At 44.6% G+C, this 18,184-nt stretch overlaps 1 protein-coding gene across 1 annotated transcript in view; it reads left to right on the forward strand.

Moving 5' to 3' along the window:
• The first annotated feature begins 140 nt into the window (after positions 1 to 140).
• LOC8039379 (rho GTPase-activating protein 45) overlaps positions 141 to 18,184 on the forward strand; it is a 73,004-nt gene continuing 54,960 nt past the window's right edge. Inside the window, exon 1 of the mRNA XM_042289496.1 lies at positions 141 to 871. Within this exon, the coding sequence (XP_042145430.1) occupies positions 782 to 871 (90 nt within the window). The 5' untranslated portion in view covers positions 141 to 781. The remainder of the gene's footprint in view (positions 872 to 18,184) is intronic.

Below are 18,184 nucleotides of genomic sequence, written 5' to 3' on the forward strand. Positions count from 1 at the left end.
TTATACAAATGACTGAAGCGCATAGAAATGTAAGGATGCCTTCGTGGCTGTTCGAGCTGTGCCGTGTCTTCCCAAAGTTTCGCTAGTCGACGCCAAAGCTGTGCAATAAAACCCAAAGTCCACCTCGATTTGATGTATCGGATCGTCGGCATGGCCAAGTTTGGACGAGTGCCTCTGTCGTAATAAGTGGTTAGTTTCTTAATTCCTCCGCTTTCGTTACTAATAAAAATAAAACGCACCTGCCGTGAGCGCCTAACACCTGCTTCGACGATTACGCATTGTGCTGCTCGCATTCAAGCTAGTTCGCCCTTTCGGTATCTGCTGCCGCTGATGTGAAGGGTCCGTTCAGCCAGCGCTGGTTCAGCACGCATAAGAACGGAGGATTTTTTTCCCGGTAACATCGGTACGTTGGCTCAAGCCTGACTAATATGCCCCGGATTGAGAAGTCCTTGTAATATATGAATAACAATAATAATAACAGGAACTACGATAGCAGGGGTAGACACATCGTGCTATTGCTGATACGTGAGCCATGGCCCTGTTATCTGCGCAACTGTCATTCTTTCTGAGGGTCCTACAAGCAGAATTCGATCTAAAAACGACCTCACTTACTGGCAGCTATCTACCACGCCCGAATAACCTATCCTATATATGTTTTAAGGGTTCCAGGTATCGCTAAAGCTTGCCTAAAAGAAGTTTGAGATTCGATCTGAGTTCTGTGCTTCGTTTTTTTGCCCGAATCGTTCGCGAGCGTGTATTTCGTTCTGCCTTTGCAGGTGCCATGGACCAGTTTGCTAAGGTGCTTGGCGAGGGTACTCAGCGGAATCGGCATGCGAAAAGTTCGAGCACTTCCAGCATCTTTGCGTCCAGCGTGAGTGCAATTTTGAGTTACCTCTAGCTCTTCCACCGCGAGGGGATACAGAAGCACTAAAGAACGAAATACCACATTTCGCCGTGCCAGACCAACAGATCGATCAAAGTCCGTGTGTGGATAGTCTGCGCGCTACATATACCCACGTAAAACGGCATCGCGCTAGGATGACGATTGGGCCCGAACCGGACCCCGGGTGTCCTTCTACCCATCGATTGGACACGATGTCCGGCCGAACGTAGACGTAAACACTCGTCTCCAATCTGCGTGTCTGCGCGCAATCTCGCTGAGAATGCGAGACGCTGGCCGAACCTGGCAATGCAGTTGCAAAATGACACCAACACAGCGTGCAAACGCCAGTAGTCGCGATGGGAGCTCGATGTTTTGAGTGCAAATGTATTGATCGGTACAGCCCTATATCGCTTGTCTTGGCAGTGATTGGCTGTCACGGGCGGGCCTCGCGGGGATCTAGACGCGTGACGTTTCTTCGTAAAGAGCTGGCCGAAAAGTGCGCCGTCATTTGGGGCGTAGCCGTCGCAGCGTCCCCATGATATGTCGTATGGGTACGGACGTCAGCGCGGGACCATCTGTTCGTGATTCATAGATTTATGGGGAGCACAAGTTCGTCTGCTTCTTGCGCCGGGGTTGCAGTGACGTCAGAACAAAGAGCTCTGATTGGCTTGATTAGAAACGTAGTGGGTAGACCTCAGTGCTGCCTTGAGGTCTGCCCACTATCCATTCAATAGAGCCAATTAGAGCTCGGCGTTCTGACGTCACCGCAACCCTTGCACAAGAAGCAGACGAACTTGTGCTAGGCATTAAAAAATAACCGCAAAATCAGAAAAAAAAAAGGTTAGCGAGTAATTCACACACTGGGCGAAATACAATACTTATATTTGTAGAAAAAAAAAGAAGAAAAAAATAAAAGGCAAGCTTAATGTCTAAATCAACGTTTAAAAAAAAATTTTTTTTTTGAGGACACACTCTCTCTCTTTCTCTCTCTCTCTCTCTATATATATATATATATATATATTTTTTTTTTCATTCGCCTAAGACATTACTTTTTTTTTTTTGTGCTTCCACACACCAGATTTAATCGGTTACCTATCATTTTTCTCTAATCTTGCTCAAGTGACGTTGACGCCGCCATATCTTGTTGGACAACGGTGTAGCTACCGCCGGTGCTGCGAAGTCACCACACGTGATTGGATCATTTGTAAACGAACGATTAACTTACGTGTTGATTTTGTTGTCGTTTCAAATTATACTGTTGTCACGTGGTATTCAAACAAATTATGTTATCTCCCCAAAGATCGATGGATACCTCGATCTAGGCGCGCGCGTTTCAAGGTTCGCAATTGCAGCGCCAATGCGTTTTTTAATACGGGATGATATTTTTACTCGGTTTAAAAAACCGGGCAACGATCACCGGCAACTTGACGCTTGCGACGCGCGAATATTTCTCGGCGAAGGCACGGTGTGTGCAGGTCAATACACAAAACCAAACGACCGCTCGCGTCGCATTCTCTTGTTTAAACCACGACCGGCAAGCCGGTCGTTGTTTAAACAGATCTAAAATGCTACTCTGGACCAAAAAAACCTTTTTTTTTTTGTTTTTTTCCTCAAGTTACAGCATTTCGTGTGTGAAATAAAAATTGTGACTGTATCTTGGTGACGTTGCAAACGCGAAATGGTCTGTAGATGCTTAGGCTTTTGCGTCGTGGCGGAGAAACGCTATTCCGAAACTCTCTTGGGTAGAATGCGCTAACGCAAGCGCTAAATTTAGCGCTATCGTGCGCTAAAATTGCGTACGTTATTCTAAAACTCCCTAATACCTGGCATGGTGCGTTGGCTGCCTTTCCCGCCAACGCCGTCACCAGGGAACGTATACTTTTATCAAACCACTCGTTGGTCATGCATCATGGTGGTCCCAAAGGGAGCAAAATAACGCTTCGGTAGTTTGGTAGACCACTTGCGTGCAACGGCTCCGCTCCGCGCTCCGCTCTACGGAGAGCGCAGTCAGAACTGCGCATGCGCGCCGGCCTTGCCTTGCCTGCTATCTCGAAGCGGTTTGCGGGGAGCGTTGCGGGACAACGGTAGTGATCTACGAGAACTCCCGTGTGATCGCGCATAGCTTTCAAGATGGCTGCTTTGTATTGTTTCCGTCCGCTCTGCGTAAAGTGTACGTATCAGACGACGAAAAATTAATCTATGCGGCATTTATTTGAGTAGGGAGTTCTCAAACGCTATTCAGTCGAAAAAAAATAAATAAATAAAAGCCGTATAAGTAAGAAATTAAACTTTCCACTTAGGTGACTTTGGGTGGTGAGTATGTAATACTCAAATGTCCTGACGGCCGGTAGGTTTCTGAGAAAAAGAAATGCGAGAAAATGGAAAGGTGTTCTTCCTACATAGAGACAAACGGAAACAAACAGTCTGGTTGGCGCTGCAACTCACGCGCTCGAATCTGCTGAATGTGCTCACATCAGCCGCCACTGCTCCGCACCATGCAACCGTGGGCCCGTACCTTCTGTAGCGTACATCTTGTCACCATCGAATTTCTTCTTCTTGGCAAGGGTTGCGAGAAGAACACATTTGAGGGTGCCAAATGTATACACTGGAGAAGGTATGGGCACAGGAGCACATATCGTACGAAACAATGGTTGCTGGTACGGTGCCGTATGACATCACGCGCGTGTGTCGTCTGCGGCCATATCCGTGTGCGCTGCTGCTGAGCGCGTGCTGACGGCGAGCTTCCGCAGCCCTTTTGGAGCGTGCATTTAGCACCGTCAAGGTTGCCGGTCTTAGCAGGCGATTAATGTGAGCTCGTTCTGGGCATGCGCTCTAAACATCGCCCTCAAATATGCCGTCCAGTGAATACCTCCTATACACTGCAAACGCGCACCATCAAGCCACATCGTTCGGCTGAATTGCACCTTCGTCGAAACGGGTTTGATTTACTTGGCCAAAGTGCTTCTAAAGAAAATACATATACATAAGAATAACATTATCTACACAAATAGGCCATTTTACGCTTGTTTTTGGTTCCGCATTGCTTGCGAGTAGGCTGAGAAATGGTTAACCGACTACGTCACCGAATTAACTATCGAACAGTTATAAAATAAAATCACCTCCGCTTCGGTAGTCTTGTACCGCTGCGTTTTCAGGATCTTTCGCCGCATTCCTAAATTGCATTCGTGAAAGACCGAGCGCTAGAGAAGCTCACCGCCCTGCACAGCTACAAGAATAATTTCTCCTTTTTTTTTTTGTGACTTCTTGTCTAATATCTTTTCTTTCAACGTGTTCGCCATCACACCTATATTAGAGCCACTAAATGGGCTGCGCTTAGAGTATCGGCACTCCGTCCCATTGTCGTGGGCGCCGCCGTTTAGGGGCTTGTGCAGGGCAGACGCAACTACCGATCGTCACAATTCAAAAGTGCGACTTCCTCAACATTAGATTCGGTGTTAGGAAGCTCGTGTAATATTGCTTTGCTCTGTTGCGAACTGTATAAACATTTGTGGAGGGCGGAAAAGCGTTTCCTGGGATTTCAGTTAAAGCTTCAGACAACTGGCAACCACGATTTTAAGACACAACATGGCCGAGTGTCGTTACTCTGAAGCGTAGCTTATTTTGTGGCACTAACCTATATAGCAAAGCACGTGTAATGAAACGGACAAACAAGACGCACATTTTTACGCATAAATAATAATAAAAAAAAATGTTGGAAGTTTTTAAGCAATGGGGTCTTTTTATCTTCTCTGATATTACTATAAAGTCACTGCCAGAACAAGAACGGCGGGCGTGTCTTCGAACGGCCGCGGCCTCCGGCACGCGCCTCATGCCTTCCGCCGTGCTTGGCGACGAAGCGCTGTCGAAGGTAGCTCGCGCTGGAGGCAGGGCAACTGAAGGGTCTCCCTGTCGTTCTCATCCTGGCAGTGACTATATAACCGGACACGCAAGACTTCAGAAGCAAGAACAAACGACGAATCTCGTGGCCTGCGCAAAAAAAAAAAAGCTAAAAGCTAGAAAAAAAAAAAAAGTTATTAGATTTAAGCGGCTTGTTGAGTCTCACGCAAACTGGCGAGTGTTCGAGTTTCATTTGTCATTTCATCCGTGACACGCTTATGGTGGTCACATTGGATTACATTAGATGATGGCGGCTCAAACCTATGTATCAAACAATTATAGCCTAAAAAAAAAAGAAAGAGACTTAACCCCCTTCCCTCCCCCGTTTTTATTTTTTTTTTCAAAAATAAAATAAAAGTTTAAGAATTTTTGATGTCACGTCTCAAATTCAGTCTTTCCCCATCAGTCTTCTATAGGTTAAGAATAAAAAATCTTTAAGAACTTTTGATGGCACCTCCTCAAATTCGCAGTCTTTCAGGTCCAGACGCAGCCGACGTACGAGCTGATGGGACCAATAAAAAAAAGCGGGGTCAAAAGCGCAAGTCACTGGGCCTTTTCTGTTCATGATTGGTTCAGCGATGATAGATTGCGTACAGAAACATGGCGAACAACGTGGTGGCGCGCTTTTGACGCTGTGGTTTGATTGGTCCCCCTCAGCTTGTCGGCTGCGGCGATTTCTTCTGCCTTTTTGAGGCGAGGCACAGGCAGTATCACAATGTCCGTCTGTCGTCGACGCCATTGGCACTTTTCCGCCGCGCGCCGTCTGTTCCTGTCGCACCGGTTTCAATTCCCTGAGCCCCAGTGTAACGGCCGAGTCATTCACATCGAGTGGCCTTAAGGTACCTCTGTGGCCTTAAGGTACCTCTGTGGCCTTAAGGTACCTCTTTGGCCTTAAGGTACCTCAGTGGTCTTAAGGTACCTTGTGGCCTTAATACCTCTATGGCCTTAAGGTACCTATGCGGCCTTAAGGTACCTTTGTGGCCTTAGGTACCTATGGGCCTTAAGGTACCAATGTGGCCTTAAGAAACTTTAAGTGGCCTGAGCTCACGCTAGTGCTCCCTCTCGACGTGGATGGCTGTTCCCTCGTGCCGGAGCCGCATAGCCAACACGTCCGGGCCTGCCGTGTACTTGGCCCCGAGGTGGTCGTTTGTGTTCGTCGACAATGTTGCTGACCCCACGTTGGGTCCAAAGTTGTGGGTATAAGCTCTGCTTTCCGCCACTTGGGACGAAAATGGCACGCGACGTTCAGTACGCATGGGGCTATACTTTCTCAGTATCGTTAACAAGAAGCTCGGTGCATGGTAGAAACAGGATGCACATGTGAACCGCCACAGCATATGCCGCTGTCAAGTCGCGGTGGTATACAGGGTGTTTCATATAACTTGTGCCGAAAAAAGAAAGAAACAAACAACGTAGTGTTGTTTACAGTTTAATTGAGCTAGTGAAGATATTTTTTGCGTTGTACCAAACTTGTTAATTAACATACGATTAATTAGCTAACGTTTTATTGTACTAATTTGTGCGCAAGGGCTTCAATACTAAAGTTGTAGCGCATGGTGAGAAACATCCTACCGTGTCGCCTTTATCAGGGTAGCATTTATATGTCGCTCTTTTTTAGCTTTAAAAAAATTACGTGATATATGTTAAAAAAGGTCATAGCGAACTGCGATGTTATTCTCTACATAAGATATCTTAAAATCTCGTACGCTCTCGTTAAAGCTCGGAAAAAATAAAACACACGAAGGCTACATCGATGGAAACGGCACGATAAGATGCTTTCCAACACGCTCCGCAATTTTTGCATTGGGGGGTTTGCGCACAAATTAATATTTAAACCACTGATCTCTATGCGTGCGAAGGCACAGAGACACAGCACTTCGGCGTGCCAAGAGAGCTCTGTTCACGCCGCGAGCCCGGCGAAACTTGCTTTCGACGAGCTGTGCATTTTTCCTGCAGCGCTGCGCTTTCGTAAAAATTTCCACGTGTTCTCAAAGGCAAGTCTCGCCGTTCGCACAAGGTTTTAAAAAAAAAAACTTGTTGTGCGAATGACGACGAGCGAGTAGAAACCGTGTCTTCAGCTCGCTGCCGTTAGCCTCTGCAACGCTCAAAAAAGGCGATTTTTCGACATGCAAGATGGCCGTCCGGTGGCGGCATTTGCGGCTGTAGCGACCAAGCGGGACTTCTGAGCGGGACGCGCGATACAGCAAACTGTCATAGAGATCAGTGGTTTAAACAGTTAGGTAATTAATATGCCCTAGTAATCCTTTTGCTAATTTACCCAAGCGCCAAAGAACATGCTGCGGGTGTAGTTACATGCGCTTCACGTGCTGGCATCTGCAACAGTAACTGTTCTAAAGCAACCGCCTAAAACAAATGGTTGCACGCGCGTTCGTCGACGCTTTATTTTGGTTATTTACTTCGAATCTTTCATACAGGGGAGGCGCGTGGCGCGTGGAACACCAATAATTTAGCAACACGTCTTGCCAGTTTGGCAGATCGCAAACAATATCTTGACTTGCTCAGGAACGCGTTAGGAAGGTTCAGTGTACTTCATATCACTGAATCGGTAGAAAGGCAGTGGAAAAGGTTGATTAGTGTAGGATACGATGAGAGTTTTACCAAATGGCAATCAGAATGGTTTATCAAAGGCAGGAGAGAAAACAGAAATCAAGGAACCGCTTTGCTCTAATCCCATATTTTAATGAGATTTCTCACAACTTGAAGGATGATGATGAGGAGGCAGTTCGGAGTGGACACTATGTTTCGGACAGGTGTGATTGAGTACAAAGAGGCCCATCGGGAAAAATCGGTATGTTGCGAGAATGGTGTTGTGTATGAAATACCGTTGGAGTGTGGGTTTAGGTACTTAGGACAGACGTCACGCTGCATCAATGACAGATTAAACGAACATAAAAGAACTGTGAAGAACAATGCACAGAACTCGGGAATCGCGAAATATATCCGTGAATAACAACTGCGCGGCGCTCTGGTCGGAGACTGAAATCATACGCAAATTGACTATGCGGATGAAATCTCTAAGAGCAATTGTTAAATTTAGACTTCGCTAGAGTTCGGAAGCAACTCAAAAAGCTTGTTAAAAATGTAATTTTTTTTTTTTTTTAAGTGTGAAATGGGGGATTTTTTATTGTGAGTTTCCAAAATAACTGTAAAACACTTTTTCATTTTTTTTTTTTTTTTTGACGTGTGTTGGCCCGAATGCCTTCTTAATGGGGCAGTTATTCGTCGAAGGGCAACTTGTCGAAAGGGGCAATCTGTTGAAGCATGATTTGACGAATAGGTTGAATGACGGTCCGAGGTAAAAAATCGTGGTTTCTTGTTATCTTTTGTCCTAAATATTTATTTGTCGATAATAATCCCTTTGTTTCCCTTTCCCCCTCTCCAGGAATTATTATTATCACTCTTGTCCATCTTTCTTGCACCTTTCATAATATTTATTTGTGTTTGGACATGGGACGGCGCCCTTGTTAGGCTACGAGACTGAAAGAAAAATTTGAAGAGTGCGAAGGCAGGACAGTGAGTTTAAACGTATTTATTTAACAGAACCTCGAAAGAAGTTGAGAAATGTGTCGTCTCGGTATCGTCCTTTTGTTTCTTTTCTTTATTACATTTTGTAATGAGTCGCCGCAGACTGTCGCCGCGAAGCGGCTTGAGTGAGTGGACTGTGGGTTGACATTTTTGTAATGAGCTGCCGCAGACTGTCGCCGCGAAGCGCCATGAACGGGTGGGCCGGGTAGGTTAACATGCGCCCGATACACGCGTGACGTGGACCGTGAAAGCGGCACATTCTTATCTTCAACAACAGGGTGTATCTCAGAACGTCCCATTCGCATTTGAACCTTGCGCATTTCGTCCCATTCTCATTTGGCCCTTCTCGTTTGAACCTTTTCATAAGATCCGAATCGTTCTTTTTTTCTTTTTTTTCAACTGGGCCCATTTTTATTTTGTCTGTTATCTGGAAACGTCCCATTCGCATTTTGACCGTGCGTATTTCGTCCCATTCTCATTTGGTCCGCCTCGTCTAAACCTTCTCATTAGATCCAATTTTTTTTTTTTTCGTTCGCGCTACGACCGAATGGCAATAGTTCAGCATGCTTCTATGCCGTCGTTATGCCCTCGCGGCTTCGTTGGTGAGTGTTACCTTGCCTGGGCTCCCAACATACAGTCAGATATATGTGATGTGTATAGAGGTGCGCAGTGAGAATCGTGCAATGACGCCTGCTTCCCTTCCTCTAAAACTAAACGAACGCAAAAAAAAGGTGATGAACACTTCTTTTGGAAACTGTTTGAACATAAATAGCGTACATTGTAGAAGTGGTGGCATTGTCCCAAGTCGAGAGACCTCAAACACGGTGACATTTTGGAATGTGATCAGGCTGCGATAAATAGTTGGTCTGTTTTATTGTCAACCAGTAGCTTCTCACGACGACCTCGATCGACGCACTGCTAAAATTGTTAGCAGAGAGAGTAGGCCAGTAGCGTGGCACACGCACGCACGCACGCACGCACGCACGCACGCACGCTCACACACACTGTATTATTGATATATACCCGAAAAAAAAAAAAACGATTTTGGAGTGGAAAGAGTTAAATGCGACGGGAGAATGACTGTTTTGAAAAGGGCCAGGTGAAAAGGGTGAAACGAGAACGGGCCCAAATGATAACCACCCTCGGCAACAAAAAGCACACTGGAGGTCTATTACGGTGAGGCGATTTTGCGGATTACTGTAGGGCAGCATTTGCTTTAAAGTTTCAGGACAAAAATTATACATTTTAACTTTGAAATAGCTGCGACCAGCTGGCCCCTTCCACGAGCTTTCCTTCGGCAATTTGCCCTTTGACGAATTGGCCTTTTCGACATATGGACCTCCGACGATTTGCCTTTCGACGAGTTGGCCTAGACCCTGGAAGGGGAGAGAGATCCTATTCGAGTTTGGAGGAGGATGGACGTTGCCTTATCCCGTCGACCTGTAAGGTTGTCCACATTCTTACATTCTGCGATGTAGACTGTGGTACTTCAACTGTATCATAGCCTCATGTGTACTTGAACTGTTTCATTGCCTCATGTATACTTGAATTGTATCACAGCCTCCGGTATTCGGGAGGCTATGACTGCATAGACTTATCCTTTTGGGTTGGTGGTGATGACCTCGAGATTGGTGGAAATAAACGAGTTAGCTGAGTTTGAGACGTCGTCCTGACAATTTTTTGTCTCTTCTACGTTTTGATGTTTCTTCTAGCTCTACACTAGTCTCAGGTTAATTCAACATGGTTGACACAGCTTACGTTCGATGCGCGTATCGTGCAGTCGCTCTTTTCAAGTCTTGGCACAAGTTAGCTGATGGATGGATGAATGAATGCTAATGGCTGCACCCTTGATAACGGGCGTTAGCTTGCGCCACTTAGCCTAGAAACCAAAAGTTTGATTCATCCCCTCGTCCTTCTAAGCCAATTAAGATTAAGCATCCTGGGCGTGTTGTCGTCTCAATTCAGGCACAGCTTTGGGGCCAAATTTTATAGACCAACATCCCAATTTAAAATAAATGTCTTGGAACCATTCTTGAAAAAAAAAAAAAAAAAAAAAAAAACGGCGCTAACAGTCTCAGATGGTTGAAGAAAATGGTAAATCTACACCAGCTCGCCTGCGCCACCACAGTCTTATCGCAAACAGCAAGCTTGGCGGATTTTAGTTGTTTTTTTTTTCTCTCGAGTTATTGGTATTGAAGTGGCCTAGGCGCCGGTGGGGGTCACATGTTTAACTGCTCGCTATGTTTTTTTTTTTTTTTTTAAATAAAAAATAAAGCAATAATTTTTAGCGAAGCTTCGGAAGTGTTTACCTGTGACCTCTCTGAGATATTTTAATGAATTTGACATCACCAGAAATCTCAAGTCTGCTTTCAATGAATACAAAATTGACACTATATGTACAAAATAAAATCGATCGCATACATTTCAATCATCAAATGTTTCGGAAACGTAGCAGATTTGATATCGATTTTCTAAAAAAATATATACATATTTTATTTGCTTAATTTTTATTAGTAGCAAGGTATAATAGTGGTTTATTAGAAAATACATGTAATATATAGTATTTCGTTTCTAGATGTCAGATGTGCGTCGCAAAATGGCAAGCTTTGTTTGCGGAGTAAAATAATGTTTACCCCGCATTACGCGCAATTTCACGTATTCTAAAATTGCGCGTTAATTGAAGTATTAATATTAGGTAATGAACTATACGACGCAACAATGTTGGCCAGAATAACATCTATGCGAGGACGCTGTCACAACGAACTGCTGACAAGATTCGAGCTTTGATTGCGGTCACGTCATGCAAACAGAATACTATATATTTTCTTTGCTGATAAACCACAATCATTCCTTGCCACCAGTAAAATGTCAGGCAAATATAAAATGTGATATATATATATATATATATATATATATATATATATTTTTTTTTTAAGTTGGTCCCGAATTTGCTGAATGTTCGAAACATTCGTTCATTGAAATGTATATATGTAACATTTTATTTTTAACATATTGAATTCGCGTATTCAGTAAAAATAACTAAGTTTGAGCTTGCCGGTGATGTCAAAGTGATTAAATTGGTCACACTTAACAAAATGGCCAAACTTTTCCAAAATCCATCATCATCATTGTTAGTTCTCGGATTATTGCAGGACTTTTCTGGGAGACTCTCAAAATACAATTGTTACGCCTAATGAATTAAGAAAATATTATTTTAAAGCATTTTTTTTATTTTTTTAACTGGGTCCTTTTTGCGATTTTTGTCAAAGTAGGGTAATTTTTAAGAGTGGCCTATTTATGATATTTTAATAACCTTGACATTACCGGAAAACCAAAAGTTAGCTTTTTTATTGTATGTAAGTTTAATATGATACGCTTAAAATAAGATACTTTACATACATTTGAACAAACAAATGTTTCGAAAATCCAGCGAATTGGGGACTTATTTTCTAAATTTTATTTACTTTATGTTTTATTGGTAGCAAGGTATAAATGTGGATAGTATTTTGTTTGTATATGACTGCAATGAAAGCTTGAATTTTGTGTGTTGTTCGTTGTGTGTGTGTGGGGGGGGGAGGGGGGGGGGGACTGCGTCTTTGCATAAGTGCTATTCTGTCCAACGTTTTGACGTGGTATAGTTAGGTACCTAATATTCATACTTTAATGAACACCTAACCTTAAAAAAGAAGTGAAATTATGTATAATGCGTAAAAAAAGGTATTTTACTCTGCAACAATTGACCCGTTTTGCGACGCACATCTGACAAGGTTCGAGCTTGAACCGTTAGATGCCCAGCGTTGCCCAGGAGCCAGAACTCAAGAATTATTTGTTTTCTCGCACGTCACCCGCCTCAACAAACTTTAGCGCCCTCTTTCGCATGAGCGAGGAGTCCTTGCTGCGCTAACAGTGGAGGCTTGAAATGCACCTAATAAGGCTTGGGGTATGAATTAGGGCTTATATATGAATAAAAGTATGTTGCGCTCTCATAAAAAAAATAGTATACAAAATAGTATAATAAACCAGTATTACACCTTGCTAATAATAAAAATAAAGCAAATAAAAAAATGAATTTTTTAGATTTTCGAAACTTTAATTCATTCAAGTGTGCGTTACAGGTTTTATTGTGTACATATAATATTGAAGCTCTATGAATTGAAAATATCTACTCTCTAAGGAATGCCTGCGCGTCTACTTACCCGCAAAACTCTCAAAGAGCCAATCTCTGCGATCTAGGAAATTAGCTAAGGGAATGATGAGGCGAAACATACGTTTAGACCTAAAAATGAAGTCTGCGCTGTGCATTACGCAATGCAAAGCGTCATGCCTGCATTGCCTAATGCCACAGCGCTGTCGTAATTTTAAGGTCTAAACAGACGTTTCGCCTCATCATTCCCTTAGCTGATTTCCTAGATCGCAATGATTGGCTCTTTGAGTGTTTTGCGGGTAAGTAGACGCGCAGGAATTTTAGCTCTCTGGTGATGTCAAGGTCATGCTAATATGTTAAGTAGGTCACACGTAAAAGCTTGCCTAACTTTTTTAAAAATCATTAAAGAGACAGCTCGACATAAAAAAAAAAAAAGTTATTTCAAGATATAAACCACTTTTTTTTTAAACTTAATTGGCTTAGAAGGACGAGGGAATGAATCAAACTTTTGGTTTCTAGGCTAGGTGGCGCAAGCTAACGCCCGTTCTAAAGGGTGCAGCCATTAGCATCCATTCATCCATCCATCAGCTAACTTGTGCCAAGACTTGAAAAACCAACTGTACGATACGCGCATCAACCGTAAGCTTTAATAAAATTTGTTTTTGAGTGTGTCACAAAAGGGTCTTAGTGCTTTATTTTGAGAAATGAGGAAAATATCGAGCGTCGATCCCCGACCGGTGGGAGAAATGTTTCAATGACCCCCCCCCCCCCCCCCCCCTAAATAAACCAAATAAAGACGGTTGTTAACAATTAAGTTTGATCAGCGCACAGGGTCAATGGTCCCATGAAAATGCCACCATAGTTATCTTTCAAATCTGACCTCATTGGCAGAAGGGGTCTTGCCGCTTATCTCGTCAAGGTTCAGGACGACCTGTCATTCTACTTTCGGGCAACGACAAAAAGCCTCTGTATTGGTTTCCAGTTTGGGCCGTACTATTTGTGTTTTAAGAGGAGGGAGAGGCTGTGTTTTTGTAACAGTGAAAGCTATGGACCATAGAGATTGCATATAATTCGGAAGAAGGGCAGTTGAAACTTCCCTCTTACATCCTTTACCACTCCACCTCGCGCGGCCGCGGGGTAGCATGGAATAGGATGGGATGAATACGTGCTTCCCAGCGATTACCTCCAGGAGTTTATTTTTAAGGTATCGACGTTTATCGAAGCCACAGATATGTGTAACTTTTGCCGTGGGACAAATTAGTATTTGCAACGGCAATGGCACCAGTACCAAATCCAGGTGAAGAAATATTAATTGATATATAAGCGCGTTTTATTTTTCTTTGTCTAGCATACGTTTACACCCGGATATTATTTATTCATTTTTTTGTAGGAAACACTGTGAAATAAAGCTCCTAATTCCAGAGATTTCGGAATCAAAGAAAAATAAGCTCATAAACTCCGAATTTTCGGTGGAAAAAAATGAACTCCGAAAAACACCATCCGAATTCGACGAACAATAAACTCAGATAACACGGAATCCTGTCAATAACTAAAAACAAAAACAAGAATCCGCCAAGCCTGCAGTTTGCGCTGTATTTAATTTCAAGAATGCTCCCAAAACAATATTCACTTTTTTTTTGGTCAAAATTAAAAAAAAAAAAAAAAAAAAAAAAAAAAAAAATTAACTTTAAAATCGTGCCTGACATTTTGAGACGAAAACACTCCACTATACTTATACTTATGCCACCAAGTGACCGTCAAAACGAATGCAGTTTACAACCGTGCCTCAGGAAGTGAGAGTAATGCTTCAATCCTGATAGATCCTGCGAATGTGTTTGAGTTACTACATTCACGGGCATGTTCACCGAGTCGTGACACGGGTAAAGCTGCAGCGAATACTCCAGTGGAAATGCTAAACGCACTGCGAGACGCGAAACGGATCGTGACAAACCGGCGGCGACGAACGAACCCGTCGAAACCTAAACCCACGCTGCGTTAGCGCCTCTTCCTGCAGCGCCTATCCGCCAGTGGTCTAAACCTTAGCCACCGACCATAGCAGTCGCCACAGGTGTGTGGACGTTTCCGCGTTCAATCTCGAAGCACAGCCTCCCTCTCACGCCTCGAATATCCCGCTGATGTGGCGGAGGGAACTGTAACCCGCGCGCCGCCTCCCTTCAACTCGATCGATGTCCACCGAAATACCCCTCGAGCCACGCGCTCGGAGTTCTCGATCGAAATCTGGGGAGAGCTCCGCCGCCCGTTCTTTTTTCCTTTCTCCCCTTCTACCTCCCTCGTACTCCAGTGCCAGCAGGCAGACAGACCCAGAACGCCCAGGTGCCCTGCGCGCGCATCAAGATCTCTAAGGTGTGGGAGTTGCCGTCGTGTATGCTTGCCTTCGCGCCGCTTCTCCGCGGGCGCTCTTCCCCGCCTCGTTTGCGCCCACCACAAACCCAGAACGGCATATCATCACGACGACGACGACGTCCAACCTGTTGAACTCCCACATCGTTTTTGTTTCGGCCGTTGTGGAGTAGGGCAGGACCGTCGCGAGGACGGCAAGACCTTCTGGTCGGCTGGAGCGTTCCAAGAGATCGGCGGCCAAGCCGGCCAAGCGCTCGGCTGGGGCCGCTGCTGCGTCGTCTGCCATGAGCGGTGGCCGCAAGAGCGGCAAGAGGCACGACCCGTCGGCGTCGACGTCTTCGTCGACTTCGCGTGCGGTGGCGGAGACCCATCGCGGAGGTCGTCGGGCGAGTCTTCCGTACCGGAACGTCGTAGACCTCGCCAAGGCCCTCTGCAAGACGTGTCGGCAGCGGAGGGCCAGTTACGCGGCTGGTGTGGTCATTGCCCTGCCCGGGATCATACAGGTGAAGACGTCTACCACAATGTCATATACGCGAACTTTGTTCAAAACCTTACCTTGTGTTTAGAAAGAGGACTGCACGAAGGTTGCTCGAGGTCTTAACTACAAGCAGTTGTTGGTCTGGCCAAAGCGAATTTCGCACGGCCGCCAGAATCTGGTTGTTTGAGTCTTTCATGCATCGTTGGAGACTTTCCTCTTGTGGGCGTCGGAGGCCGCTGCTCTGGGCAGAGTGGGAGCTCGCGTTATTCATTCGGGGCCTTTGTTTTCTTTTTTTTTTCATTCTTTGTTTTTAAAATGGAGTTTACTATTTATAGGTTCCCGTTTCTCGAGAGACCGCAACCTGTTGCGTCGCGATGGGGGAAGTTTTGGCGCCACGTCTCGCGCCGCTGCGAGGTGGTCGATTTTTGCTCGTCTTGTGGCGATGTTGCTTTCGAGGACCGTGTTCTTGAAGAAAATTCGGTATTCTCGCTTACGTATTTGCGGGAAAGATAGGACGTGTTGGTTGGGTTTTGATTTTCTCCTTTGACGGGGAGTTAGAGCGCTTACGTGCTGCAGGGCTGGTTGATAGTTGCCGTCTTGTCAACGCGACGGACTAATTGAAGATTGATCGCAGTTTTGTCGTCGAATGCAGCCTGATGGCGTCAAGTAACCCGCGTATTCTTAATCGCTGTTGGGCTCGCAGCTCCACGTCTTCATAGAAACTGGAAGGCAGTAAAGTATATTAGAAAAAAAGTGAGTCGTAGTTCAGACAGCTTTCTTTTTCAGGAAGCAAATCAAAGCGTCAGTCGATTCTTCCTTTGTGCACACACACACACACACACACACACACACACACACACACACACACACACACACACACACACACACACACACACACACACACACACACACACACACACACACACACACACACACACACACACACACACACACACACACAAACAAACAAACAAACAAACGAAAAAAAAAAGGAAGAATCGACTGACGCTTTGACTTGCTTTCTGAAAAAGAAAGCTGTCTGAACTAGGACTCACTTTTTTCGAATATACTTTACTGCCTTCCAGTTTCTAAGAATACGTCGGGCTGCGAGCCCAATAACGATTAAAGTACGCGGGTTAGTTGACGGCATCAGGCTGCATTCGACGACATAACTGCGATCAGTCGATTCTTCCTTTGTGTATATATATATATATATATATATATATATATATATATATATATATATATATATATATAAACAAGCAAATAAGAGAAGCTCAAGCTATATGTCACAGAATGACACGTCAGTTTGGCCTGTTTTTTTGCGACAGTTCTTTTGTTCGTACGTGACAGAATACTTTACTAATTTAAAGTCGTAATAATAGTCCAAACAGCCTTCAGACAACGTTGTGTTCGGCAGTTGTTTCCATAATTATGGGGTGTTACTAGGGGTGTATCTAGTGCGGGTACTCCATGCGATGCTCCTAAGGCACAAGGGTGTTTGGAGTACACCTGCGTGTGGTGCGCTTTCGGTGGTTGTTTTAGCGACAGCATGGAATATAATTATTCTTCGTGCCGGTGCTTTTCACTGTAGTCGCCGACGGTTTGAGAAACGTAGGGAGCGTGGAGAATCCTGGGCAATCATTCCGCAGCCAATGAAAACGCGGCATTCGCCGACAAGAGGGCCGAACAACCAATCACAAAGCAGAAAACATGAATTAATATAATAGGCCACGCCCCCGCGTGCACCGTCTACGCACACCGAGAATTCGTGTTTTGTGGCCATCCCCAACGTTCTAGGACATTCGTGCCTTGCGCCCCCTCTCGGAAATCGTAAGCAAAAAAAAAAAAAAAAATTAATATTTCCGTTAATGAATTGCAAGAGCTGTAATATTCCGCGAAAGGATTATGGGCGACAATGATGCAATACTATTCAATACTGACCACATGCTCAGGAAAATATACGTGTTATTCCCATGCCCGGTATTTGATTGCGTGGGATCCCATATGAATCACCCTTTGGGAAATCTTGAATTTTTGCCCGACATATTGAATACACGTAAAATTCTTGGGGATTGTAATAGCGTGAGACCAGCAATACCAAAATTTAAATTTACTATTTCCCTCAATTCTTTTTTAATCCTAAAAAAAATTTTTTTTTTTTTTCGGAGAATTTAGTTTTCGTAAAGTTACCATTCCCGTCTATACCGCCACGCTGAGGCCAAACAATCTTTACAAACGCTACGCGTGGTCATACAGGATTGATATGGTATGATGCGTTTGTCACACCACTATCATTTAGTCCTATAGGCTATAAAACAAAATATCTCGCAGCGTTAGCCGTATTGGCTGTGTAAAATCGGCGAGGGAAACGCTCCACACTTGGAACCCTTATAATTGCGGCGGGATGTATTCGGAAAAGCTTCAACAAACCGGCTTGGCAGGCACACTAATTGGTGCGTTTTGATGTACGTCACACATCGCCCGGTTCACGGGGGGAGGGAGCGAAGATGATGATGGGAGTCCGAGGCTTAGCTGTAAGCACACCTTAGCGATTCACGCCTTTAGGTGACCGTCAGATTTGCATACCCGATAAGCGCGAGCAAATCTGGAGTCGGCTAAAGGCTAGCGCGCGTGAGTCACTGAAGCGCGTTTACCTAATCCCCCCTCTCTTTCTCCCCCGTAAACCAGGGGATGTGACGTCATCGAAAACGAGCCAGTCAGACTGCCGAAGTTGACCTGTTGGCTTACTTCACAATCTTTTCCGAATACGCTTATTGGGGTGGTTTTCGAAACGGTACCATTAACTTAAATTGACATGGTCACGTGATTCCTGAATCATGCGCCCGCTATGTACACTCTAAAAAAAAAGGGT

This window comes from Ixodes scapularis, unplaced genomic scaffold, assembly GCF_016920785.2.
Source record: "Ixodes scapularis isolate PalLabHiFi unplaced genomic scaffold, ASM1692078v2 PGA_scaffold12__126_contigs__length_90152505, whole genome shotgun sequence".
Classification (NCBI taxonomy): Eukaryota; Metazoa; Arthropoda; class Arachnida; order Ixodida; family Ixodidae; genus Ixodes; species Ixodes scapularis.